Consider the following 27,931-nt stretch of genomic DNA (forward strand, 5'->3'; position numbering starts at 1 on the left):
AAACTAGCGTGCTTTTCAGTTATTTCTCCCCAACCAAAATATTTAAGAAACTTTTGTCAATGTGTCCTTCTGTCCCACATCCCTGGCTTGTCCTCTGAGCAGCCGGACCTTTGCAATAAAACAGTTTCCCAAGAATTGATGGCCAAACCTTCTCCAATACTGTTATCCACTTACCCCAATTATCTACCTACCCTGACGAAAAAATTCACTAACCAAGAGAATCCCCAATTGCTTTTGGATGATTGGGAAGGCTTCTGATCATCTAGAACCCTCTCTTAGGTGTCACAAGAAATCCAGCTGCTCAGAAATTCCCAAACAAGCAATTCAGACTCTGAAGTCACCCCCTAAGCTAATAGAAACACAGGATTCTGGAGGTATGGATGAAGATATGGTGCTACTAATACATTTAATGTGGCTCCTGGTGCTGCCTCCATGGACTTTCCGTTAGGCCTAAGAAACACTTCCTGTTTGAAACAGGGATGTCAGGGTGTTCTGACTCAGTGTGTCACACCACGTGTCCCTAGAGTTGACATAGCTAATCAGGCAGTCCTGTTTCTTCCTTATTGCCCAGTGAATGCCCCTCCCAAGGCTACACAGGATCGATAAGAACCTTCCCAGGTAACAAAGGAATGCTCTTTGGTAAAGGAGTAAAGGGTACAACTAGCTAAAGCACCTGTGCTAGAAACTCAAAGTGAGCTCACTCCTCTCGGGGGTGTCTACTTGACCGAGATGTTGAGTAAGGTCTCCCCATAGGGTAAAAGTATCTCAAACAAGAACACGGTGGGATAACCACTCTGTCACGAAGCACATCTTGGCGTATTGCTTCTTTAAGAAAAACTCTGGCTGGGTGTGGTGGCTCATGCTTGTAATCCCAGCACTTTGGGAGGCCGAGGCAGGCAGATCACCTGAGGTCAAAGTTCGAGACCAGACTCGCCAACATGGTGAAACCCAGTCTCTACTAAAATACAAAAATTAGCCAGGCGTGGTGGCAGGTGCTCGGAATCCCAGCTACTCGGGAGGCTGAGGCAGGAGAATCACTTGAACCTGGGAAGCAGAGGTTGCAGCAAGCCAAGGTCACACCACTGCACTCCAGCCTGGGTGACAAGGCAAAACTCTGTCTCAAAAAAAAAAAAGAAAAGAAAAACCCTGATCCCATTAACAGGATTCCAAGGTAAAGTCCCTCACACAGTGGCCACGTGAATCATGAAATGAGTTCCTAAACTCACCAAATAAGTTTAGTGAAATGCTAATAATAGCTGTTATATTTAACACACTCATACTCCCAGTAAAAGAATGTGTCTATCAACAGAGACAGAATCTAATATTATAATTCTCAGTTACAAACTTCTGAAAACTACATTCTAAGACAAGCTGGCTTCACTTAAGAACACTAATTGAAAGATCAGACGGAATCACAGCATAAATGAAAGGTGTACAGATAGACAATCTGAAAAAGATGGAACTATCATTGTTCTTAGAGAACTGAGGAAAAGCTTGTGAGAGAGAACTGGAGACATGGAAATCTTATCTAAACCTGCACAGAGTTTAAAATTATTAACACGCCAACAACGAATTAATCTTAATATTTTGTTTTTCTTAGACCAAATGTTTAAAAGCACTCTTGCCTATCATTGAAGCTGAATCTGCCTAACACAGCAGCTTTACGTTAAGGTTATTGTGTTGTCAAACTATATTCCTAGCTCTATGAGCCCACAAGGCAAGGGAAAGGATTTTTATTTGCAAAATGAGAAGCAAAGGATGAACAGCCTTCTTTGGAATTTGATGGGATTAACTCCTACGATGCCGTCCTCCAGGAGAGATATAGAATATTTGGGCCTTCCCACACATTTTATAAGATCATCTGGTTCCTTAGCATTTCTACGTTGAGACTTTTAATTATAAAACAAATAAAAATACACAAGTAACTTTTAAAACAGTTCCCCTAATTACCAGAAGAAACATTCTGCACACATTCTCCCCCTATTTCATTGTTTATAATGCCCAGAAAGGTGACCATAAGGCTTATCTCTGGAGTCCGGTCCAACTATAAATGTTAAGTAAGAGTTTGACACTGTAATAATATTGGTCTGGTTCTTGCCACAGGGGTGGGAACTAGCAGGAGCTGAGATGTTCATCATTTGGTGTTCTTACATCACAGGTGAGTGGAAAAAGGCAGACAGAAGCAGCTGGCTTTGAGCTATCCATATGGGTGTGCAAATCTATGTGGCACTACCAGTTAATAGCAAGTGAAGAGGCACTTGAGCCAAGTCAAAAATACACTGACCCATGTGGAAGAATGATATAGTATTCAAGTTAAATAGAACAATGACATCAATCAAAAGCTAAAAATAAATCATTTTACACAGCAAAGTTGGGATGATCTATTGTACTGTGAGCTCACAGTGAAATATGCTTACTCATACAGCTCAACAAGATTCTGAGTCCTTTTAATTCCATCACGAGCCTTACCTGCAAGCAAGTGAACAGAGTTGAAGCTCTTCTCCAGTTTACCCAGAAGTACAGTGAGAAAACAGTCTGAAGAGAGAGAGGCAACATCTTGGGAGCTTTGATCGTAAACTACAACCTTCTGACTGCAATCAATGTCAACCTGAAATGCAAACATGAGGCTTGTTAGGAAGAAGGTGAGAAAAGTAATCTCAAACTACTGCTTAAGATCTCACGTTTACCAGTGCTGAGGCGAATAATTGCTTCCTGTTTTCAATTAATAATTTGAATAAAAATGAGATGTAGTCAGTTTACGAGACAGACACATACAAAACTCTTAAAAACCAAAATGATGCTATTTCTGTGTAGGTGGTCTCAAAACTCCCTGGTTTTAAATCCTTTATACTATAAAATGGTAAAGTTCATAATAAACCAAACAATTTGCAAAATAAACATAACCTGGACCTAAACAAACTTTTTTTAAAATGACTTTTACACCTTAACAAAGAAATCAGTTGTTTATTTAAATTAAAACATGAGCTCATTTGTATTTGTGAAGAAAACAAACTTCCTCACCACACAGACAACATTTTAGTATCCCAGGAATAACTTTCCTTGAAGATATCATTAAGCCTTGACCAATGTTACCACATGTGTTATGACACATAAAAAGCACCCCTAATAATTAGTTCCTATTTTCTTTCCAAAGAACTTGAAAAGAATGACTTTCCTTTCAGTAAATTTGCAGATAATATAGAATAATGTTTAATAAAATAACTTCAGCAAGCCACAAGAAAATATAGCACTTGTCCAAACTAAAGCAAGTTAATCCTTCATAGTTTAGAAATATTATTAAATGTGACAATATGGACAATAAATTATTTTGAGGTACCACAAGGCACCAAAATTTAAACAGCAACCAAAACTTCCTCAAATTACTTTCTCTACTTAAAGAGGAGGCTTCAATTAAAATTATTCCTCATTCAGTGTGTCCATTTATTTTAAAAAGGCAAAAAGGAAAGCGTTTACCTTATGTTTCGCTGAATGCTGGATGAGCTCTGTAATTAACACTTTGTCCTGTTGCAACCTTCGCTTCATAAGCTTGGAGCAGTTGATATTAATGGCTTCCAAAATGTGGGATGTATTGTATTCCACAAATGGCCGGCTATCAATTAGCAGCACTTTTTCCGTTCCACTTTCCAGCAGAGCCACCAACCTCTCAGTAACAATTTGAGTTCCAATCATCTCATGGGCCATGACAACAATAAGTCCTCTTTTCCCACCTCCTTCTTTAATTTGCCACGATGATGTAATGGTGGTGTGCTCAAAGCCTCAGCCACTCCATTGTACTAAAAGTGTATGAGGTCAGGCTGGTGGTGACTGGCAAAAGGAGAGTTAAACCCATTTTCAGCAAAGAGCCCTCCAAGTGAATGTCTCTTTCTCTTTCCCGTTGATGTGCTCTTGCAAAGGACTCCGTCCACAAAGCAGCCCCTCACATTTGATTCATAAAGAGATGACTGGAATAACCATTCCACAACAAAAGATGCTTTGGGGCAGCCAGCGCATTACATCATTCTTTACCTTTGCTCCGGCGCTCCAACAGCTTTACACTGGACTGAAAGCCTACGCGGAGACAGAAAGCCAGAAAACAAAACGCGAGGTCAAAAAAAGAAGAAAGAGTGTCAGATTAGAGAGAGTGTATGATTCATAATATTTACTCCATTAATCTAATTCCATACTTGATGCACTGCTTCATTTGAACAAATAAAAAGGACAAATCGGTATGGCTTCAGAAAAATGTGCTAGTGATAATTCCATTTTACCTCAAAATGTAAAAACTCAAAGAAAACAAAACAAGACATATCATGAATTATAATCACCTAGGGCTCAGAACTAAATGACCTGTAGTATTGAATTAAAAGGCCTATAAAAAGCTGCTTTGAATTAAAAGGCCTATAAAAAGCTGCTTGAAGTATTAGTATTTCAATTAGTTTTCCTATATTTTATTTGCTTATTTATCGAAACCCCACAAAGAATAGCAGCTGAGGACAAAGTTAGCAATCCTGTGTTATCGGGACAAAAAAAAAATATTTTCTGAAATGGCTTGAGAATTCCTGTGATGAATGAGTAGGTGTAAATGTGTGTATATGTGAGCTCACGTGACTACCAGGGCGCAAACAGCAGCCTTTTAAAATTGCCCTCACGGAGGAGAGAAGAAGATGATGCAGGAAAACTGGAGGTTCTATAAATTTCAGCTATCTTTTAAGGAAGAGGAAGGACAAAAACAACTGATATGTTTGTCACAGCAGCTGCTGAGCTAGGCCTGTGAAGTGCTGAAGCTCACAGCCATGGCCCTGGCATGTCTCCTTCCGGAGGCCACCTCCCTACCACCAAGTTGCTTAAGGCCCCGTAAGCTTATCCTTCACTTTTTCCTGCTTCATTCTTCAGAGAATCACTAACTCCTAGTCTTAAAAAAATCTCACCCCTTAACCTGGAACTCTAAGTTGGCAACCCAGACATACAGAGCCCTTAAAGTTGAACCCAGTGCTTCCCTTTCTTGCCAAACTCCTTTAATCAATCACTTTCTAATTAACACTAGTTGAAGTTTTGTGCTTATTGCTTGGACTTCACCTTGACCTTCAATACTCTCGGATTCCTATCTCCCCTGGTCCATCTCTGCTTATACGAAATCCTCTACTACATAAAACTACATGTCTACTTCTGGCATTGAACTTCTAGAGGGTAAATTTTTTTTTTTTTTTTTTTTTTTTGAGACAGGGTCTTGCTCTGTCACCCAGGCTGGAGTGCAGTGGCACAATCTCAGCTCACTGCAACCTCTGCCTCCCGGGCTCAAGTGATTCTCCTGCCTCAGCCTCCCAAGTTGCTGGGACTACAGGTGCATGCCACCACACCCGGCTAATTTTTGTACTTTTTGTAGAGACAGGGTTTCGCCATGTTGCCCAGGCTGGTCTTGAACTCCTGGGCTCAAGCAATCCACCCGTCTCAGCCTCCCAAAGTACTGGGACTATAGGTATGAGCCACCGCACCCAGCCTAGAGGGTAAATATTTGATTGCAAAAGTTTATTATACTTCTTACTTCTACAGTACTTCGGACATAACATACTCAATATATTATTATAATAGGTAAATTCTTCCTTGTCCCAAAAACAGTTTAAGATTCTAAATAAATATTTGATTAGCTGACTTCAGATCAGGATGTCAGAGCCTTTAAAAACCTTTAGGTCATGTTTCCTAATTTTGTACTTACAAATTAGAAGCTAAAGCATGGAGACAGAGGGGGAGCATGATATAAAGAGATGTAGCTTTGCCATTTACTTATGCAACCTTGGACAAATCACATAACCTCTCTAAACCACAGTTTCTTCACCTACAAAATGTAGACATTATAGTGGCCTCGTCTCTTCAAATTTTGATCTGAGAACAAAATTATCTAATTTATTGAAAGCTGGTGAGTAAAAAAGCAACTATGCATCACAGAGCGACAGGAGGAAAAATACCCTATAGATGCCAATGGCAAACAAAGCTGACTTGCATCTGGTATCTAAAAGACATCACTCACAGATAAAAACAGATGTAATTCCATCCTCCTATAGTACAGCTGCAACCAAACTGTGCCCTTTCTCACAGAGGCTGACACACAGGGAGTTAGAAGGCACCTGAGATACTGTTTCAACCACACCACATTTTACAAACCAGCTTCATTTAATACATTATACGTCCATTTCTTATTTTCCAAGAAACAACTTTCATTAATGTATTATTTTTAGTATAGCTTTATGGCAATGAAGTACAAAAGTCATCTCTATTTTCAACTGAAGGAACTATAAGAGAGAATTTGTCCTAGTCAATCCACTAATAAACTTCTGCAAAGCGCCTACCAAGGCCATACCACTGAATCAGGTTCTGCCTGCTCAGTGACAGAGTTCATGGCAATGTAAGGTCCTGTATTCAGATTGTCTGATTCCCAAACCAGGGCTTCTACTACTAGGTTGCCCTGTTTTCCCTAAGTACTTGTTCCCATAATGGAACTGGACTGGGAAAGAATGATGCCAATTGTCCATGAGGGTACCCAGGTGGCACAGAAAGTGGAAATCCGAGAACAAGAGCAAGTTGATTCCAACAACGGCACTGGGTCTCTGAGTCTGATTGGCTCCTCTCAAAGAGATAAAATCCGGATGGGACAAAGCAGTTATCTGGGTTAGCAGATCAAGGGACAAAAGGAGGGAGAAGTCAGCAAACATGCAAAAGTTGAATTAGAAAGTTCTCATCTTTGCTTCCCCTCAGTCAATTCTCATAAACCCAAAGACAGGTTACAACAAACAGTTCTACAGAGCAGAAAATGTCATTCTTGCCCAGAGAATCAGAGCTTAGTTACAGATACAAAAAGACCCTTTCCCTGACCGAGAAAGGCTCTGGTCAAAGTGACTCTAAGCTGAGGATGTAAGTGAAGCATAGGGGTAAAAGTGAAGTGAGGGTGAAGTTACATTCTTTCAGTGTTGTACTGAGGCCACTGGAGTCCTCCTGGTAGGACTTCATGCCCAAGGTCTAATTCTCTGTAGTCCTAAATGGGTGAGGCGAGAGGCAGAGCCCTGCCAAGGGATCATGGAGGGTAAAGTAACAATGGCCTTAATCTCTTTCACTTACACAGAGAATTTTGGTTCAATCTCCATCACTGGCTATGAGTCTAATTTTAAAAATTTCTCTGTATTTACTGTTTTGTTTTCAAAATCCTTTGCATTAGGCAAGATTTGAAAGATGACAAGAGAATATTTTGCTTGCAACATCACCAAGCTAACCTTACCCAGAATTTCTATAAGTCAAGGGGAATAAAAATTTTTACAATGAACCACAAAGGCTCAAGTCCATAGAACAAAATCCAGAGCAGACCAGCTTTGCTATTTACCTATTTATTTAGCCAGCTGCTAAAGTTGTAAATACTTTCTTTAGATTTTTAAATAGGTAATATATTCATATGGTTCAAAAAGTCTAAAAATGTATACATAGTATGAACATGTACAGTTTATTGTGTCACTTATACATCAATAAAGGTGTTTAAAATTGCCACGATATTGAAACTTCAGCAAATACATTTAAATGAAAAAAAACTAAATATATTCAAAATCCTTCTTCTACCATTATCCTCCATCTGCCTGGGTCCCAACCCTGCCCTCTAACCGGTAACAACTTTTAGTAGTCTCATCTAATTTATTCCAAAGATTTTTTTTAATTAATATAGAATGAAACACAAATATACACACTTTTCCTTCTCTTTGTTCAAATGGTTACAAAGTATAGACAGTGTCTTGCATCTTGCTTTTTCTTTCACTTACAGTACTTGAATCACATTTTTTTCAACATTTAATTAGAAAATGAATCAATCTATATTTCCATGGGCCTTGCATATATGCATGTCTGGAAATCTAAATAAAACATGTAGAAATTCTTTTTTTTTTTTGAGACAGCGTTTCACTCTTACTGCCCAGGCTGGAGTGCAACTGCCCAGGCTGGAGTGCAATGGTGCATCCTGGCTCACCGCAACCTCCACCTCCCGAGTTCAAGCGATTCTCCTGCCTCAGCCTCTCCAGTAGCTGGGATTACAGGCATGTGCCACCACGCCTGGCTAATTTTGTATTTTTAGTAGAGACGGGGTTTCTCCATGTTAGTCAGGCTGGTCTTGAACTCCCGACCTCAGGTAATCCACCCACCTCAGCCTCCCAAAGTGCTGGGATTACAGGTGTGAGCCACCACGTCCAGCGAAATTCTTAAACTTAAAAGATAACTCCAGCTGGGCATAGTAGCTCATGACTGTAATCCAAGCACTTTGGAAGGCTGAGGCAGGAGGATCGCTTGAGTCCAAGAGTTCAAGACCAGCCTGGGCAACACAGCGAGACCCTATCTCTACAAAAAATTAAAAATATATGTATACACACACACACACACACACAATAATTTCCCCCCCTAGAATTACATACTAGAGTACCTAGAATGTAATTCTGAAGTTACTTGTCAGAATGAGTACACTGACAAGTAACTCATAATAGTGTGCTCAAAAGGTTAGCAAATTAAATGCTGGGAGTCACCACACCTGGCCTGTTTTATGACATCCTAGTTAGAGAGTACCCTCTATAACTACTCTGGCTTAAAAGAAAGTTAAAATGTGATGGTGAACATTCATGAAGTTATGGAAATTATCTTTTAAAGGTTACCCTAAAGTCAGCAAGGCAGTATTTATCATACTGAAGACTAGTAACCTTAATCAGGGATACTACACAAAAAACTGCAAAGTATCCCAAGTTCAAAATAAAGGTTTTAAAATACTTTGTCTAGGAATAAAGATAAACTGAGTCAACATCTTAGTATAACAAAATGACTATACAGATCACGGAAGAAAATCAGCAAATCTCCTAAAGAAATACCATTTCTGGTATATTTTACCTTTCAGCAAATGATTTATGTTTTATATTTTATAATATTTAACACAAGTTGTGTAACAACTTTCCCCCTTTAATATACAATTTTTTCTGTGTTTTTATATGTAATTTATTTTTATTTAGATTCCATTTGGTTACTTATGGAAATGTATTTATGACTGTAATAGAAATCACTGGAGTTTTATTTCTTGAAATTCACTCTATATCCAACTCTGCACAAATACGGTATATCAATGAAGTATGCTACTGAATAAGTTATGTTTAAGAACTGTAAGTCTAAGACCATTTTTATGTTAAAGTGAACAGGTAGGGCCTGTTTCAACTAAAAGAACAACATAAAGTCTGTATAAAACCAGTATTTGCCATTAATTACTTAAAAGGAAAATGTTTTGTTTTGGTTTGTATTACTTGTACCCTTCAAAATTTGTGCCTAGCCAGACAATCCTTTTTTTAAGATTATTTTTAAGTGATTATATTAAGGATCTTCTTCTGCTTCCCAGATGACTTTTCTCTTCAACTTCCCAAACATGATCCTGGGTTCTAGGTCAGTCATACTGACACTGACTATATCCCACTCAGAAAAAAAGTGATAATTGCTCACACACACAATTTTTTTCCTTCTACCCATGGGTTATTTTCTGCTGGCAGCAATAATTTCATCTGCTACTGCTACTGCTGCCCTAAAACACCCACTCCCAAGGCCTGCATCAAGGCCCACAGCAGGGGATGGGGCTCCAGGAGGAAGCGGGTGGGGTCCCACTCAGAGAGGCACAACTCCATTTTAAACATTTTCTTTTACAAAGAGAAATTATCAGGGGAAGGAAAAGGATCCCATAGCTATGGGGTGCTTAATAGGCCTGTTGAGTGAGGAGAGGGATTTAGCTTTATTTGGTTGGGCTAGAACTGAAGTTCAAATTCTCAGTTTATGGAAAGGATATAATCAGGTGAGAAGTTTACTTTTATTAAACTACAAGCCTGACTTAAATTTTTTCCCTCCAGTAAAACTGAAGAAACAGGCAACAAGATATACCGAAATGCCTTTCAATACAGCCCTAAATACAGGCTTTCAATAACAGGAAAAACTTAACCAATCAAAAGGGAAAAAAGGAGACTATCATATCTGCAAGCAAACAAGAACTCCTTAGACTTTGACTGCTTCAATTCTACACAGACTAAAGCAACTTTATCTCATAAGCCATGGGTTAAGAGAAACTTGATAGCATTCTGAGGTCTGGTATTTGGCAAATACATTCAATTAAAAAAAATTTAAAACAAACACAAAAAACCACACTCACCAAAATCAAGAAAGCTACGAACTTGGTGCAGCAAACCACCATGGCACGTGTATACCTATGTAACAAACCTGCATGTTCTGCACATGTACCCCAGAACTTAAGAGTATAATTAAAATAAAATAAAGCTACGCACTTAATGTGCTTTTTAGCTGCCTATTAATGTCTGATCATATTTCCTTACCAAAAATTGAGGATATTCTGACAAGTAATGGCAATAATGAGTTAGGCTGCTTGAAGCAAAACTAGATGATACTAGACCTGGAGACAGCAGTTATCCGCACCGTAGAACCCAGTTGCCTCGCGCTGACATACCACACTGTTGAAAGCCGCCCCTCCAATCAGAGGTTCAGGTTGTTTATATACATCTCAAGGACCCACAGATAAAGGCTAGAATAGCAGTCAGCCCTCAAAGACTACCTATAATGCCTGTACTTTTAGGCACAGGCCAGCCCAGGCAGAGGCCAAATCTGTGAGAAGCCTTCACCAAAGTTTCTGTTCAGGGCAAGGAGCACTCCCCTCTTGGTATTGGCTCAATCAGAGCTCTTATCTTTTTCTTAGTACTGCTTCCTGTTTTTGATCGCCTGTTTCACCAGCTTCCCCTTCCCTGACCCACCTGAGCTCTCCTCCTGCTTCCCCCTCCCAACCTTCCTCTTTCCCTCTGCCACCTATGTATGTATCCTAGACACACTCCTCCTGGCCTACAGGCTCCCTCACCTACCCCTCTACACTTAATGCTTCCTCCAGACACCCTGCCTGAAAACTCAGGACCCTACCCACTGGGAGAAAGGCCAGTGTATGGAGGTGGTCTTGGGAAGGCAGAAATGGAAGGATCCCTGGATGGAGTTACTGGGCAAGAGGAAATACGGCCAGGGATTGGCTTAATCTGAGAATTGAGGAGAAAATGTTTTAGAAGGATATTTTCAGTAAAGGTAGGCTGGAGGCAGGAGAAGAAAGATTTAGAACAAGCCAAACAGAGGTCAAATGGGGATTAATTTGTGCATCCTGGTTTTCTTGAACATCTGCCAAATCACTATACTTCATCAGGCCTAGTGTAACTAATTCAGTCAACTAACAAGTACTTATTTGGCACCTAATATGTGCCAGGCACTGCTGTGAAAATGTAGCAATAAATGAAAAAGTATTCATTATAATTTATAAGTTATTAATGTACTGCCTGGTTATAAATTAACAAGGCAAAAATTATTGCCTTTCTGGAGCTTCTAATTTAGTGATGGGGAACACGATCAACAACAAAAACAAAACATTTCCTATGACAGACACTGATAAGAACTAGGGAGAAAAAATAGAGCAGGGAAGAGCAAAGGGTGTGCGGGGGTGGCTGTTAAAACTGAGAGTAGAGTAGTCACAGAAGGCCTTACCTTGAGAACATGAGAGAGGAGAGAGGTAAGAGACTGAGCTATGTGGATACCTGGAAGATTGTAGCTCTCTGGGGCCAATGGATATACTAGCCAAGATAATGGTGAATTGGGCAAATGCCAATAAAAGATGTGGCAGGTGTTCATGCTTTGTTCAGAACTATGGTTATATCTATTGGAAATGATGCATTTCCAGGAAACTGAACTTTTGTTTTTGTTGTTTTTTGAGACAGGGTCTTGCTCTGTCATCCAAGGCTGGAATGCAGTGCTGTGATCTCAGTTTACTGCAACCTTCACCTCCTGGGCTCAAGTGATCCTCCCACTTCAGTTTCCCGAGTAACTGGGACCACAGGCATGTGTCACCACACCTGGCTAATTTTTATTTTTTGTAGAGACGGGGTCTCACTGTGTTGCTTAGTCTGGTCTCAAACTCCTGGGCTCAAACAATTCTCATACACTGGCCTCCAAAAGTGCTGGGATTACAGGCGTGAGCCACTGTGCCCAGCCAAACTTTTTAAATTAATGGATAAAACTGTATGTATTTATCATGTGCAACACAATATTCTTAAGTATATACACACTGTGGAATGGTTAATTCTAACAAGTGCATTACCACACATAGCCATCATTGTTGTGATGAGAACACTTAACATCCACTCCTTGAATTTTTCAGGAATACTATATATCCTCGCTAACTGTGGTCAGCATGCTGTACAATAGATCCTTCAACGTATTTCTCCTAAGTAATGATTTACTTTCACCAACATCTCCCCAGGCTTCCCCTCCCCACTAACCATCCCAGCCTTTGGTAACCATTGTACTACTTCCATGAGATCAACCTTTTCAGCTCCCACATGAGTGTAATTACACAGGATTTGTCTTCCTGGGTCTTGTTTATTTCACTTCACATAATGTCCTCCAGGTTCATCCATGTTGTAGAAAATGACAGGATTTTCTTATTTTTTAAGGCTGAATAGAATTTCATTGTGTACATATATACCACGTTTTCTTTATTCATTCATATTTTGATAGACGCTTAGGTTGATTCCTTACCTTGGCTATTGTAAATAGCACTGCAATAAACATGGGTATGCAAACATCTCATTTTCTTTACTCAGTAGTGTGATTGCTGGATTATATGGTGGTTCTATTTTTAATTTTTTTGAGGAACCTCCATAGTGTTTTCCATAATGGCTATAAATAGTTCCCATTTCCACTAACAGCGTATAAGCGTTTTCCTTTCTCCACATCCTTACCAACACTGATCTTCTGTCTTTTGAAAACAGCCATACTGCCAGGAGTGGGATACTATCTTACTGTGGTTTTAATTTGCATTTCTCTGATGATGAGTGATGCTGAGCATTTTTTAATAGACCTGTTGGCCATTTGCATGTTTTCTTTGAAAAATGTCCATTCAGGTCTTTTGCCCATTTTTCAACCAAGTTCCTTGCTTTCTTGCCATTGAGTTGTTGGAGTTCCTGATGTTTTTGAGGTATTAACTATTTATCAGATGTATAGTTTACAAATATTTTCTCCCATTCTGTAGGTTGTCTCTTCACTCTGTTGACTGTTTCCTTTGCAGTGCAGAAGCTTTTTAGTTTGACATAATCCCATTTGTCTATTTTTGCTTTTGTTGTCCATGCTTTTGAGGCAGGCAATTGAACTTTTAGCTTCAGTGTGAAAAAATATATATATAAGATAATTTAGTACAATTTCTTCCTTAAAACTACAAAGAGAGAAACTGTAGTTCTTATGCAGTGCATTTCTTGGCAAAGAAATACTGTAACAAGAAAGATTACTATTAATGTTAATATTATACATTTTTTTCCAACCCCACAAGTGTGTTGTATCTACTAAGAGAATCTTAGTTTTACAACATGGAATGTAGTAAAATATCAAAGACACATTAAGCAGGATATATGTGTGAAAAAAGTCTATACAAGAAGGAGGTAGTTTAAAGGATCTTTACATTAAAAATTTTTTAAATGCTTTCAAGGTTCTCTCCCTGTCAGAAGGATCAAATACTTAACACAAGGACTTTACAAGTTAGATTACTATATTGAAGAGGTTGATAACACTGAAATAAGTTTATAATCTTTATCTATTAATATATGCACCCCCTCCTTTAGCCCACACCAGCCCCAGAACAACAAAATTCCAATACATGAAAGATATAGTATACTTTGTTGACAAAGAACTAATTGACTAAAGGTATTAAGACCAGAGTAAACATCTGAACAATTTGGAACACAGTCTAAGGGGAGAGGGGTTATAATTTAATTTTTCCAAAGAGGACTGGAAGGCTCTAGGAGCAAGCAATGGAATGCAACACCAACACCAAACTTCTCACCCACCTGCACTCAAGCTCAAGCTCACAATAGTAATATTCCATAATTTAATCTATTTTAAATCTCTTAGTACTAAAATAAATAAAATTAGAATGCTGAACTACATTCTCCTGAAGATAATTTCAAAATGGCTCACAGAATAAATTCAAAGTGACTTATGGCTGGGCATGGTGACTCATGCCTGTAATCCCAGCACTTTTTCCCAGAATTTTTCCAACACCAAAAGTGTGTTGTATCTACTAAGAGAATCTTAGTTTTACAATATGGAACGCAGTAAAATATCAAAGACATGTTAAGCAAGACATATGCATGAAAAAAGTCTATACAACAAGGAGGTAGTTTCAAGAATCTCCTTTAAACTACTTTTGGGAGGCCGAGGCGGGTGGATCACTTGAGGTCAGGAGTTCAAGACCAGTCTGGCCAACAGGGCGAAACCCCGTCTCTACTAAAAATACAAAAATTCACCAGATGTGGTGGCATGGGCCTGTAATCCTGGCTACTCGGGAGGCTGAGGCAGGAGAATCGCTTGAACTTGGGAGGTGGACATTGCAGTGAGCCGAGATCATGCCACTGCACTCCAACCTGGATGACAGAGTGAGACTCCATCTTAAAACAAAACAAAACAAAACAAAGTGACTTACAAGAAAGTGCTGTATCTTTCAGTTAAAATACACATGAAAAAATACTGGAAAAGGCCTAGATGTATAAGAAAGGGACGGACTGGCTTAAGTAACTCATAAATTATGATAAATCCTGCAACATGGTATGCAACATTTAAAAACGATGGTGTAAAAATATACTTATTGACAGCCAAGGATGGTCATGATATATTGAGAATAAAGTCAAGTCTCAGAACAGTTAGGTAAGATAGAACCTGAAACACCCACAGGCATACAAACACACATAGGATGGATATGTATAAAACATAGTAATGGTTTTACTTAGGTAATTAAAAGTAATTGTCATATTCTTTTCCATAACCTTGGAAATTATGAAAAATATTAATAAAGGTCATGACATACATTCAGACCCAGGAACTAGTACCAGATCCTGCTGTTCTCCTTCTTCTCAGGACCATTATAAAAGTTTGGGTGTGCAAAGGTTAAGAACATGAGGACTGGGCACAGTGGCTCATGCCTGTAATCCCAGCACTTTGGGAGGCCGAGGCGGGCGGATCACCTGAGGTCAAGAATTCGAGAACTACCTGGCCAGCATGGTGAAACCCCATCCTATTAAAAATGCAAAACTTAGCTGGGGGTGGTGGTGCATGCCTGTAATCCCAGCTACTCGGGAGGCTGAGGCAGCAGAATTACTTGAACCCGGGAAGCGGAGGTTACAGTGAGCCAGGATCGCTCCACTGCACTCCAGCCTGGGCGACGAGAGCGAAACTCTGTCTCAAAAAAAAAAAAAAAGATGAACAAATGTAATGTATGGAAATTGATGTTTACCCTCAAGGTAAAAGCTGAAGTGGATTTATAAAGAATTATTTTAAACAGCAATAATGTTTGAGGGGTGGGGGAAGTGAGAAAAATTAAATTTTAAATCACATGTTTATGACTATGCTAGACTTTAAAAATAGGTCAGTTAGGGTATGACTCTTATAATACAAAAGTTTATTTGGTATACAAAGGATTTATACCTAATGTATTTTTTAATTATATTCACTAACACTTGTAAAAGATCATTCAATTTATAAAGTTTCCAAAATAAATCTGTTTAAAGTGCCACAAATGCAACGCAGGATGACTTTCATTCCTCTCACTTGGAAAAGTGCAAACTCCTCTAACAAAGTATATGCAATGGCTTCGTCACTATTCTCAGCTCCTAAGGAGACATGCACAAGGTTTGAACACATTCCAGGCGTGGTCTTCAAGCCCAGACCACACCTGCTTCCAAGGCCCTGCGGCTAAAAATAACTCTGGGGCCTCAAAAATGGGACACCAGCCAGGCCCAGGGCTAGCTGCAGGCCCCTTGCTCAGCTCCAACAGCAAAAGCAGGAGCTACAAAAACTTTAAAATCACAGAACACTCCACCGCAGGCTTCCTTCTCTCAGTCTCTCTGCCAGTCACCTACAACCTAGGCCTGCTTAGTTTCTTTGCTCCATGAGAGCAAAACTAACCCTAGGAATTTAGAGACAAGTGAGGTTATTGTTTTTAAAAGATACTGTAGACTAGGACTCAGGAGACCTTGTTCCTAATTTCAACTCATCTACTAAAATGCTAAAATGGCATATACAGTGTCACCTGACATTCCCCAAGCCTGTGTTTTTCCTACTTGTATAATGAGGAATTCAGAGATCACTAATATCTAAAGATTATTTCACTTAGAACAAAAAGATATTGCTGTAAGTGTGCCTCAGTTCTTAGCAAAGTCTCCTAACAGGGACAAGGCTGACTTATCATTAAGCAGTCATATTATGGTATGAGAGTTTATACCCTACAACACACGAACTAAAACGGGTAACTCTGGGGTAACTGTTCCAGGTAATTCCTTTTCTGACAGGGGATTTTCAAGGCTTGCTCTGAGCAACTATTTCCACTTCTCTTCCAATCCCACAGTATGCAGGAGACCCCTTTGGGGCTTTTGTTACTCCACCAGGTAAGGAAAAAAGAAACGGCAGCCAGGTAGCAGAGAAAGATGCAGCAACAGCATCGCTCTTCATTCACTGCAGGGTCCTAGGCTGTGTTAATTTTAAGTCATTGCATCTGTCCGCACACTTCCCCCTGCTGGGGCCCTGGAAGTTAATGATATCAGGAAGCTGTATCAGGGGCAAAGTACCACAAAGTGACAGGCCAAGACCTAGGCTGAAGAATCACATTACCACAGGAGAGCAAGGACACTAAAGGCTAGCGGAGTAGCCCCAGACGGGAGTTGGAACATTCTCTGTCCTCATCCCTTGGTTACTTTTTCCACTTTGTCCTTTTCACTGTCCATCTTTTTCTATAATTCGGCTCCATCACATCATCTAACTGTAGTTTCTGTACCTTTCTTTTGTCCTTAGAGGCTTTGCTGTTTCTTCATCCTCATAGTCATCTTAATTTCTCTCTTCATGATTATAACCAAGCCTCTTCCTGTCTGATGTTAAGCTCTTATCATTAATTCATTTTCTATTTTTTGAGGAGGAACAGCCAAGTCCCTTGATGTACTGCTATTATAACAAGTAATATTTTTCAGACTGGTTTGAGACAGTCACCCATGAATTCAGGTGTTTTATCATCTATCTGCCTTTAAAATATTTGATTTGTTACTCTAAAACAAAGTTTTATTTTGGAGGAGAGAGGTAAAATTTTTCCAGTTTGGTGTTTCACACATGGTTGGTTATACTATGTAAAGATCATCAATTCAATATTTTACATTTATATTAGCCCTTAAATACCTGATGTTCCAGATACTAAGTCAGACTTCCACCTAAGCCTCACGGGAAGACACAAATTCTCAGGATTTTGACACTAGATTATTTAGAAAACAAACAAGATCTGAATGATTTTATAATCTAGAGCACAGATTCTAAAAGCAGAAATAACCTCTGCACATGCAGAAAAAGCTGGCTTCATCAAGAGTCTGCCTGGCACATTAGGACGGACACCTGTGCCAGTGCTCAGCCGCTCGGCCCTGCCCGTCCTCTTCCAACCAGCCTCGGGTGAGCCATTAGTTCTCCTTACCTCAGCTCCCACTAACGCTGTTGTTTAATTCTTTAGAAGGGTTTCCCAAACAATCTTAATAGCAAAACAAATAGTAATGGATTATATCCCATAGAGGAAGAGAAATATCAGTGAGTCTAAGGCGAAAAAAAAATTTTACAAAACATCTGCTTCTACAAATCAAAGTTTGAGAGAATGGTGTTTCTATTTGCTATTCTTTTTTATTTTTTTTTCTTTTTTAAGAGGTTATTCTGTCATTTTTACATAGTACTATACTTGGCCCTCTATACATTCTGGGTGTGATGTCAGTTGGGTTCAGGCACACTACCTGCAGCAGCAGCAAACACCTTCCTATCAAAGTCTCAATTTCCCACTCTAAAATACCAATATGTCAGTGTTGAAGTTAAATTAGGTTTCTAACCCAATGCAGAGAAAAAGAGAATAGATGACAAGTCCTTGATATTAATTAGTTGAGTAAATGTTGAAAATGACATTTTGAACAAATATAAAAAGATAACATGCTAGTCAGATGTCCAGCAAGTCAAAGAGAAAGGCTTCCCGAAAAATGTAAATTTCAAAGAGAGTTTTGAAAGAAAACAGGGACATTAACTGTCAGAGAGAAGAGAGGAAGATGATTCCAGATGCAGAAAACACATGAGCAAAGGCAGAGGGATAACAAACTGTATTCAGGCTTTCCTGGCTACAGATTATATCAGCAAGTAACAAAATAAGTTGATAGAGTAAAAGGGGCTAGATGGTAAAGTATCCTGGAAATCTAAAGCCATCTAAGCCACTGTACGCTTTATGAAAATAACATAAGAACATTACTAAGAGAATTTCACTTTGGTAACTCTATTCAGAATGGAATGAGGTGAGGAGAGAATAGACGTAAGGAGACTGACTAGTATCCTTACAGTACCATACAGTTTTAGTTGCCTATGGATGCACTCAGCCTAGAATGGTAACTATAAAACCTGAGAGCCGAGAGACTGTTAATAGTCTAAATCCAAGGCAGTGTGCCTGGCACAAAATATACCCTTATTATATGTCATGGGCACTGAAAGTACCCATGAAAATGGCTATCTAGACTACATGATTGAATTATTCCACCATAATAATATCTGAAAATATCTCAATATCTTATTCGGTCCTAGCTTCAGATAAGCTAATGTAAAGCAAAATGAGCACTACGTACAGGCTCAAGTTTTACTAATTAGGTCATTGTTTATAAACCAGAATAATTAGGCATAATAAAAGACTGAAATAGGCCGGGCACAGTGGCTCACGCATGTAATCCCAGCACTTTGGGAGGCCGAAGCTGACAGATCACCTGAAATTCGGAGTTTAAGACCAGCCTGGCCAACATGGTGAAACCCTGTCTCTACTAAAAATAAAAAAATTAGCCGGACATGGTGGCACATGCCTGTAATCTTAGCTACTCAGGAAGCTGAGGCAGGAGAATTACTTGAACCTGGGAGGCAGAGGTTGCAGTGAGCCAAGATCGCTGCCATTGCACTCCAGCCTGGGCAACAAGAGCCAAACTCCATCTCAAAAAAAAAAAAAAAAAAAAAAAAAAAGCCAGATGCGGTGGCTCACACCTGTAATCCCAACACTTTGGGAGGCTGAGGTGGGCAGATCACCTGAGGTCGGGAGTTCGAGACTAGCCTGACAAACATGGAGAAACCCCGTCTCTACTAAAAACACAAAAATTGGCCAGGCATGGTGGCACATGCCTGTAAGCCCAGCTACTCGGGAGGCTGAGGCAGGAGAATTGCTTGAACCCAGGAAGCAGAGGCTGCGGTGGGCCAAGATCACGCCACTGCACTCTATCTAGCCTGGGCAACAAGAGCAAAACTCTATCTCAAAAAAAAAAAAAAACAGGCTGAAATAAAAGGCTAAAGAATAGGTAGACTCTGAAGGCTGACATTTCTTCAAGGATGACTTTCTTCAATATATTTTTCTGTAATTTCTAAGTTTCCTATTTTATAGATAACTTTCATAACAGAAAACTATATATATTTTTAATCAGACATAACTCATGTCGTGTCATGAAAAAAAGATGTGGAAGTCAAAGTGAAACCTAAATGAGTTTTAATACACTATCATGACATTCATCCAACAGTGACTATAGTGTGAGCAAATTTTTTAAAAGTTTTTAAATGTAATTACATAGCCCTATGACAGCCATGCTACAAGGTACAAGACATTCATATGTATTCTACACAAAGCAATATAACTATATATGATTCAGTACCAGGCAATGTTCCTTTGCCAAATGTAACCTTCAGTATCAAAGGACACATATTCAAAATTAAAATTATAAGCAAAATCATTACAAATACAGTAAGCTTGCTATTCATGAAACTTAATATAAAGCAGACCATAGAACTGTCTATTAAGAAACTCAATGGCTAAATACCAAAATATCTAATTTCACCATCTTATCTAAAACATAGTCCACGGCACAGACCCTAAGAATATGCTCACAAAGCTCCACAGTCTAATTCTCTACTGGACAGATTATGAAATACATTCAGAAGAAACCTATCACCATTTGCTATCAACATATTTAAGTGTCACATAAGCATCACTTAGTATCAGAGACTGAAAGCCCCTTTAAGTACAATACAATAATAAATGTTCAGTTTTTTCTCTTGCAAATAGTGTTTGTTCTTCTAATTCTGGGGTGTGGATCTTAGCTAATCTGTAAAACTCCAGGAAAAAAATTAAATGAGTTAGTGGAATATATATATATATATATATACACATATATATATATATATACACATATATATATACACATATATATATATACACATATATATATACACACATATATATATATATACACATATATATATATACACATATATATATATATATACACACATACACATATGTTCATTTATCAACCACCAACTAGATTCAATTTCCTGTAGCACAATTTCCCACTTTTGTCTGATCACAAGAATCACTTAGAAACTTGATAAAAATGCCCAACCAGGCCCACCTCTGGAGATTGATTCGTGGGTCTAGAGTGGAACCTGTGAATTTGCATATTTAACAAATGTCCCAGGAGGTTTGGAGAATCAGGCTAGTTTGAAAACGTATGCCACTGTGCGCCACCACGTCTGGCTAAAGACATCTCTCCTAAAGACATCTTTGGTCTTTCTCTCAATGTTCACATTTAATCAGTTGTCAAGGCCTACTGATTTTCAGTCTCTCTTACCTGGAGGACATAGAGGCATAAAAGCTGGATTTGAGTTGAAAATAATGGTAAGAGGAGAAATGGGAAGTCAGTCACGTCATGTCATTAAAGAAAGTCAGAGACTACTGAAATTTCATAGCCAAAGAAGGACTTCCACTTAGTCTAGTGCATGTCTTCTGGTAGGTTAATAATGTCCCTTTTACAAAATGTTATGTATTTATTCAAAGTCACACAATTCATCGGTGGTGGAAGACAGAAAATAGCTTCTAGGGAGTGTGCGTTCCACAACCCTAGAGAGCTTACCAAACATTCTGCAAATTTTAATAGGCTCCTGAAAAACACAGAACGCAAAAGATTTCAAAAGATGAGAAATAATGCACCCTTTTAAACACTTAATGGGTGTGGCTGTGGAGAGTTGCCCTCACCAAAATGCCAGCCTGCCATAAAGTTACAGATGAAATGCCAGGCATGAAATAGAGAACCAAATGGTGAGGCAACAGCCTCGGCAGGACTCTAGTGAAGGGGGAGGAACCCTGGAAGCAAATGCTTGTCGACTTCACTGGGTCACCATGAAAATACAGTAAGACAATTAAAGGATGTAATAAAATATAAAGCATGTAATAAATGCTCAGGTAATCCTCCCACCTATTGTAAATTCTAAGATTTACTAAAAAGGGAACAACTCAGTACATGATTAAATGGAGGAGCATTTTGGCTAACAGAGTAGCTCTGAACCTTAGTTACACATTAAAATCATCTGGGAGCTGTTAAATATCTGGATGTACCTCAGAATGATAAATCAGAATCTCTGAGGAATGGGCCCAGGCATCAGTATCTTTCACACAAACAAGCAGAGTTGGATCCTTTACCTTCTCCTAAAAAACTGTCACAAGGGACAGGTCACTTGGAAGGCAGTGTAAGAGACAGCAGAGGAGAAATCTGGTGACACATGTAACACTGTGATTAATCTATTGCTTGCGATGTTTTATATGTTGAAAGTCTGGAATTCTTACCTAATATTTTATTAGGTAAGAGATCCAGTTCTCCAATGTCACGGCCTCTTATAATTTGAATAATAATAATAAAGGAGCACAACAATTCACTTATGATACCCAACAAAAGACTGCAAGGATATGCTGGGGCACAGAGCCCAATTAGGGTTTAATAAGACAGGGTTTATGGGTGAAGCAATCTAGTTTCCAATCTTTCTTCTTAAAAATCTACAAATTTTTAGATGTAGATGTGTCAAGGAAAGATTGTTAAAGCTTGGGAGAGATAGAGCTCAGTGTTCACCGGCTTATGAATGCAAGTTAAATAAATATCTCCACCCAGGAATTTCCCATTACTAACGGCTAATCACCATTACAAGGGCATACAGCCCTTTAGAATTCCTCTCTAATCCAATCCTGTAAAACTTCACTTAGGATGATGATGGAAACCAAGATTCGGGCCTCCAGCCAAACAATCTATATTACATTAAATAAAGGACATCACCACCCTTCTCAAGGTTGGGCCAGCAGTTATTTAAAAAAAAAAAAAAAGGCTGGGCACAGTGGTTCACACCTGTAATCCCAGCACTTTGGGAGGCCGAGGCAGGTGGATCATTTGAGGTCAGGAGTTCAAGACCAGCCTGACCAACATGGTGAAACCCCGTCTCTACTAAAAAATATGAAAAAATTAGCTGGGCGTGGTAGCATAGTCCCAGCTACTCGGGAGGCTGGGGAGGCTGAAGCAGGAGAATCGCTTGAACTCGGGATGCGGAGGTTGCAGTGAGCCAAGATCGCATCACTGCACCCCGGCCTGGGCGACACACTGAGACTCTGTCTCAAAAAAAGAAAAAAGAAAATGAGGCCAGGAGTTTGACACTAGCCTAGGCAACATACTGAGACCCCGACTCTGCTTAAAAAAAAAAAAAAAAAAGATCAGCCAGGTGTGCTGACAGGGGCCCGTAGTCCCAGCTACTAGTGAGGCTAAGCCTGGGAGATGGAGGTTGCTGTGAGGCTACTGGGGAGCCTGAGCCCAGGAGACAGAGGCTGCAGTGAGCTATGATTGCCACTGCACTCCAGCCTGGGCCACAGAGTGAGACCCTATCTTAAAATATATAAAAATATAAATAAATAAAATTTTTAAAGATGGTATTTAACCACAGTCAGGAGTTTTCGTAACATATTAACATACAGTACAAGGAATACTAGATTAGAAAATGCTCATTCAGCTATTTCCCTTGTACAGTGGGTCTAACTTGTGCTTCATTCACTTACACAACAGTTTCTGAACATCTATATTGTGCAAGGCTTTTTGCTCAAGGAATTTTTGGAGGATACAATTTTAAAGCAATTTCATAAGATATCTATAAGGCTCAGTGAGACCACATAGCAAGAGTGGGAGAGAAAAAATTTCAAGTGGTGACATCTAGAAGTCAACAGGAGGAGGTGAGGAGGTGGTCAATCTCACCTATGTATTTATTCTGGACGCTCTCCTACCCCAACTCCTTAGGGTGCTACATAATCTCTTTGTATTCACAAATAACCTCTGGTCAAGAGGTTTGGAGGGAGCGGGGACACCACCAGCCAGCAAACTTCTACTAATTCTGGAGGCAACTTCCTGTCAGCTGGTCCCTGAAGGCTGGCTGCTTCCTGCCAGGGGTCCACTTAGCACAGATTCATCTCTCTTCAGGAGGCAGACAGTTGCCTTTTTTTTTTTTTGAGCCAGGGTCTCACTCTGATTGCCCAGGCTGGAGTGCAGTGGTGCTCATCATGGCTCACTGCAGCCTCAACCGCCCAGGCTCAGGTGATCCCCCCAACTCAGCCTCCCGAGTAGCTGGGACTACATGTGCACACCATCACGCCTGGCTAATTTCTGTATTTTTAGTAGAGCTGGAGTTTCACCATGTTGCCCAGGCTGGTCTCGAACTCCTGGACTCAAGCAATCCACTCACCTCAGTCTGCCAAAGTCCTGGGATTAGGGCATGAGCCACTGCGCCTGGCCAGTTGCTGATTCTCACTGTGGCACCGATTTAGAGGGAAAGGCAGAGGGGAAGACAATTCATCTTCCTTTGGACCCCAGGTACGCACAGTCCCCTGCTCCACACAAATACAAACATGAAGAGAAGAATAAAAGAGGTACAGGCCTTGACAAGATTACACTGACATTATTTCCACCCAACAGTATCTCCCACAAAGTGTTAAGGAGGAAAAATAAGAAACTCTTATTAAAATTAGTCCATCTTATTGGAAGGCCCAGTAAGGTAGGTAAATGGCATAAATTCTCAGGAGTTGGTCAATCTATGATAGTTGTAGTTGGAATGAGCTGTCTGTCTAGACCCATGGTCCTCAAGCTTTTCAGTTGACAGCCCACTTCAGAGTGACAAACTACCAGGTCTATGTCTTCCTAACCACCATTTCTCTGTCTACATGTGTTCCACCATAAACCCTAAAGAGAAGTAACTGTGAAAAAAATTCTGTAAAGTGAGATATAACATCCAGATTAAAATGTAAATACAAGAGCACTGAAAATGTATGCACATGTAACAAACCTGCACATATACCCTGAATCTAAAATAAACTATTTAAGAAAAAAGGAAATGGACCCACAAAAACTTGTATAAGAATGTTCACAGCAGATTTATAAACAGCCAAAAAAATTAATCAACTGATGAATGGATAAACAAAATGCAGTATATCCCTACTATGGAATATTATTTAGCCATGAAAAGGAGTTAATACTGATACCAGCTACAATACGGGAGAACCTCAAAAACGTTATGCGAAGGGAAAGAAACTAGATACAAAAGACCACATATTATATGAATCCATTTATATGAAATACCCAGAAAGGCCAGGTGCCATGGCTCACACCTGTAATCCCAGCACAGAGGCCGAGGTGGGCGGATCACCTGAGGTTGGGAGTTAGCAACTAGCCTGGCCATGGAGAAACCCTGTCTCTACTAAAAATACAAAATTACCCAGGCATGGTGGCGCATGCCTGTAATCCCAGCTACTCAGGAGGCTGAGGCAGGAGAATCCCTTGAACCCGGGAGGTGGAGGTTATGGTGAGCCGAGATCATGCCATTGCACTCCACCCTGGGCAACAAGAGTGAAACTCCGTCTCAAAAAAAGAAAAAAGAAAGAAAAAAAAAAAAGGAAATACCCAGAAAGGGCAAATGCATAGGGACAGGAAGTAAATTAGTGGTTGCCAGGGGCCGGGAGGAGTGGGAAATGGGGTATGACCTAATGTGTATAGAGTTTGTTTTGGGGGTGATGAAAATGTCCTAGAATTAGATAGTAGTGATTACTACACAACTGTGAATATACTAAAAACCACTGCATTGCACACTTTCAAAGACGAATTTTACAACTGAAATTATATCCCAACTTTTTTTAAATGGTAATTTTGTGGTATATGAATTGTATCTCAATAAACTGTCATTTTTAAAAAGGGCAGGCAGGCCAAGGCATGACTCCAGATGTTAAGAAACTAAAGACACATGACAAGTAAATGTAGAACACGATCCTCAATTGGACCCTGTATGCAAGACCAAATATTGTGTCCCCACTAAATTCTTAAATAAAAACCCTAAGTCCATTGTGATAGTATCTGAAGGTGGGGCCTTTAGAGGGTAATTAGGTCATGAGGTGGAGCCCTCATGAATGGGATTCATGCTATATAAAAAGGACCCCCAGAGAGCTCTCTTTCTTGGGTATACGATGAGAAACTGGTACTCTGCAACCCAGAAGAGGGCCCTCACCAGAACCAGATCATGCTGGCACTCTGATCTCAGACTTTTAGCCTTCAGAACTATAAGAAGTCAATTTGTTATTTATAAGCCACCCAGTCTAAGGTTACTTGTTATAGCAACCCAAACAAACTAAGACTGTACTAGACAGTACAATGCTATGAAGAATGTTGTTGTGTCAACTTACAGGACTGAAATACACGTGTGGGCTGGTTAGAAGTATTAAATCAATGTCAGGTTTACTGGGGTTGACAACTGTACTGTGAGTAGGAAACTATCCTTGTTCTTCGGAGACCTGCTGATGTGCTTGAGGATAGTGGGCCATGATGTGTGCAACTTATGCTTCAGAAAAATATATCATATATAAATATGAAGAGAGAGCAAGTAATAAAGCAAAGGGGGCAAAGTGGTAATAGTAGATGCTGTTCTTTTATTTTTTCTGTAAATTTAAAATTATTTTCAAACAAAAAGATAAAAATAAATAGAATACACATAATCTGAGATGTAGAAATTCTACTTCCAATAATTTCTTATATAAATACCTGCCCAAGTATATTATATATTTTTCCCTGGAACATGTTTATAACTGTAAAAAGAAACAACTTCAAAGTTAATGAGTGATAAATTGGCTAAATATATTATTAAATCAATGTAGTATACCATATGGACATGTAAAAAGATGTCTATCTGATATAGAATGGCTTCCAGAAATATATTCTTTTGTGAAGAGAAAAAAAAGAATTGGTTTATCCCTAGAAACAAAAGCAATAAAAAACTCAAGAAGCCTAGGAATGTTTGGATTTGGTTAAGAAAGAAGCTAAGCCTGTTCTGCTTATTTATGGGGCCAGTTATTTGTATTTGTAATACAAATAATTTTCTCCCTTACCGCATTGATAATACAAGCTTTACTAATGAAAAAGGAAACTAATACAATCTTGTATGCCACTTACTCCTATGGTAACTCAAAGCATTTAAAAATAAATTTCGTAAAAACTCAAGTATAACATATATGCCAATAAGCATACACAAATCATGAACGTACAGCTCAAAGAATTTTTATAAGGTTAACACACTCATGTAACTACCATCCTGATCAAGAAATAGAAACCCACCTGTACTCCAGAAGTTGGCTTCATATGTCTTCCTACTACTAATCTCTCTCCCCAAAGGTAACCACGATCCTGACTTCTTATACCATGGCTGAGTTTTGCCTGTTTTTGAGCTCTTTTGTGTCTGAACTGTTTTGTACAAAATTATGTTCATATCTATGTTGTTGTAAGTAGCAAGAGTTTTTTCATGTTCACTTCTACATAGTATCTCATGGAATATACAACAATGTATTTATCTATTCTTCCACTGATGGACATGTGGGTTGTTTCCAGCTTGGAGTTATTATGAATTGTGCTGCTATGAACATCCTTGTACATGTCTTTTGCTGAGCATGAGTACACACTTCTGTTGGGTATACACCTAGGAGTGGGTTTGCTAGGTTAGAGGCATAAGTATGTAACACTTTAGTATAATAGATACAACCAGTTTTCCACAGTTATTCCAATTTACAATTCCAGGATCCACACATGAGGGTTCTAGTTGCTCTACATCCATGCTGATACTGGTATTTTCAAGTTTTTGTTTGTTTCTCAATTTTAGCTACTCTGGTCAGTGTGTAGCGGTAATTCGCTATGGTTTCATTCAGCATTTTTTGATGACTAATATGGCTGAACACTGCTAGAAGCTTTTTTTTTAACCTTTCGCATTGAGATCTACAATTAGCCTATAATTTATTTTTGTAAGTGATGGGAAGCAAGGACCAAAATTAGGTTTTTTTTCATACATATAGGCAATTGACATAGGATCATTCATCGAAAGATCTTTCTTTCCACATTGCTGTAAAGTGCCATTTTAATCATAAATTAGTATCTACATATATGGGTCTGATTCAGGACTCTATTCTGTTCCATTATCTATTCGTTTATTCCACACTGTATATTCAATAGTGTGAATTCTACAACTTTTTTCTTCCTTAATATTACCTTGACTATTCTTGCCATTTGCACTGCCATATGAATTTTAGAATCCACTTATATAAACTTCTGTAAAAGTTTCAGGTATCTTTCTTAGATTTATTACCAGCATTTGATATTTTTTGATGCTATTATAAATAGCATCTAAACATTTCATTTTCTGATTATTACTGTTATATAGAAATATAGGTTTTGTATAATAACCTTGCATCCAGTAATCTTACTAAATTTATTTTTACTTTATTTTGAGATGGATTCTCGCTCTGTCACCCAGGCTGGAGTGCAGTGGCACAATCTCAGCTCACTGAAAACCTCCGCCTCCCAGGTTCAAGAGATTCTCAGCTTGATGCCTCAGCCTCCTGAGTAGCTGGGGCTACAGGCGTGCACCACCATGCCCAGCTAATTTG

At 39.2% G+C, this 27,931-nt stretch overlaps 1 protein-coding gene across 5 annotated transcripts in view; it reads right to left on the bottom strand.

Annotated features, from left to right (window-relative positions):
* Positions 1-27,931, bottom strand: part of DUSP16 (dual specificity phosphatase 16) — a 100,591-nt gene that overhangs the window by 42,892 nt on the left and 29,768 nt on the right. For all 5 annotated transcript variants that reach the window (XM_063672446.1, XM_054443738.2, XM_063672445.1 and 2 more), the window contains 2 exons: positions 3,475-4,068; positions 2,470-2,608 (listed from right to left, as the gene is read on the bottom strand). In XM_063672446.1, the coding sequence (XP_063528516.1) occupies positions 2,470-2,608; positions 3,475-3,702 (367 nt within the window). In that variant the 5' untranslated portion in view covers positions 3,703-4,068. The remainder of the gene's footprint in view (positions 1-2,469; positions 2,609-3,474; positions 4,069-27,931) is intronic.

This window comes from Pongo pygmaeus, chromosome 10 (genome assembly GCF_028885625.2).
Source record: "Pongo pygmaeus isolate AG05252 chromosome 10, NHGRI_mPonPyg2-v2.0_pri, whole genome shotgun sequence".
In the NCBI taxonomy this organism is placed as follows: domain Eukaryota; kingdom Metazoa; phylum Chordata; class Mammalia; order Primates; family Hominidae; genus Pongo; species Pongo pygmaeus.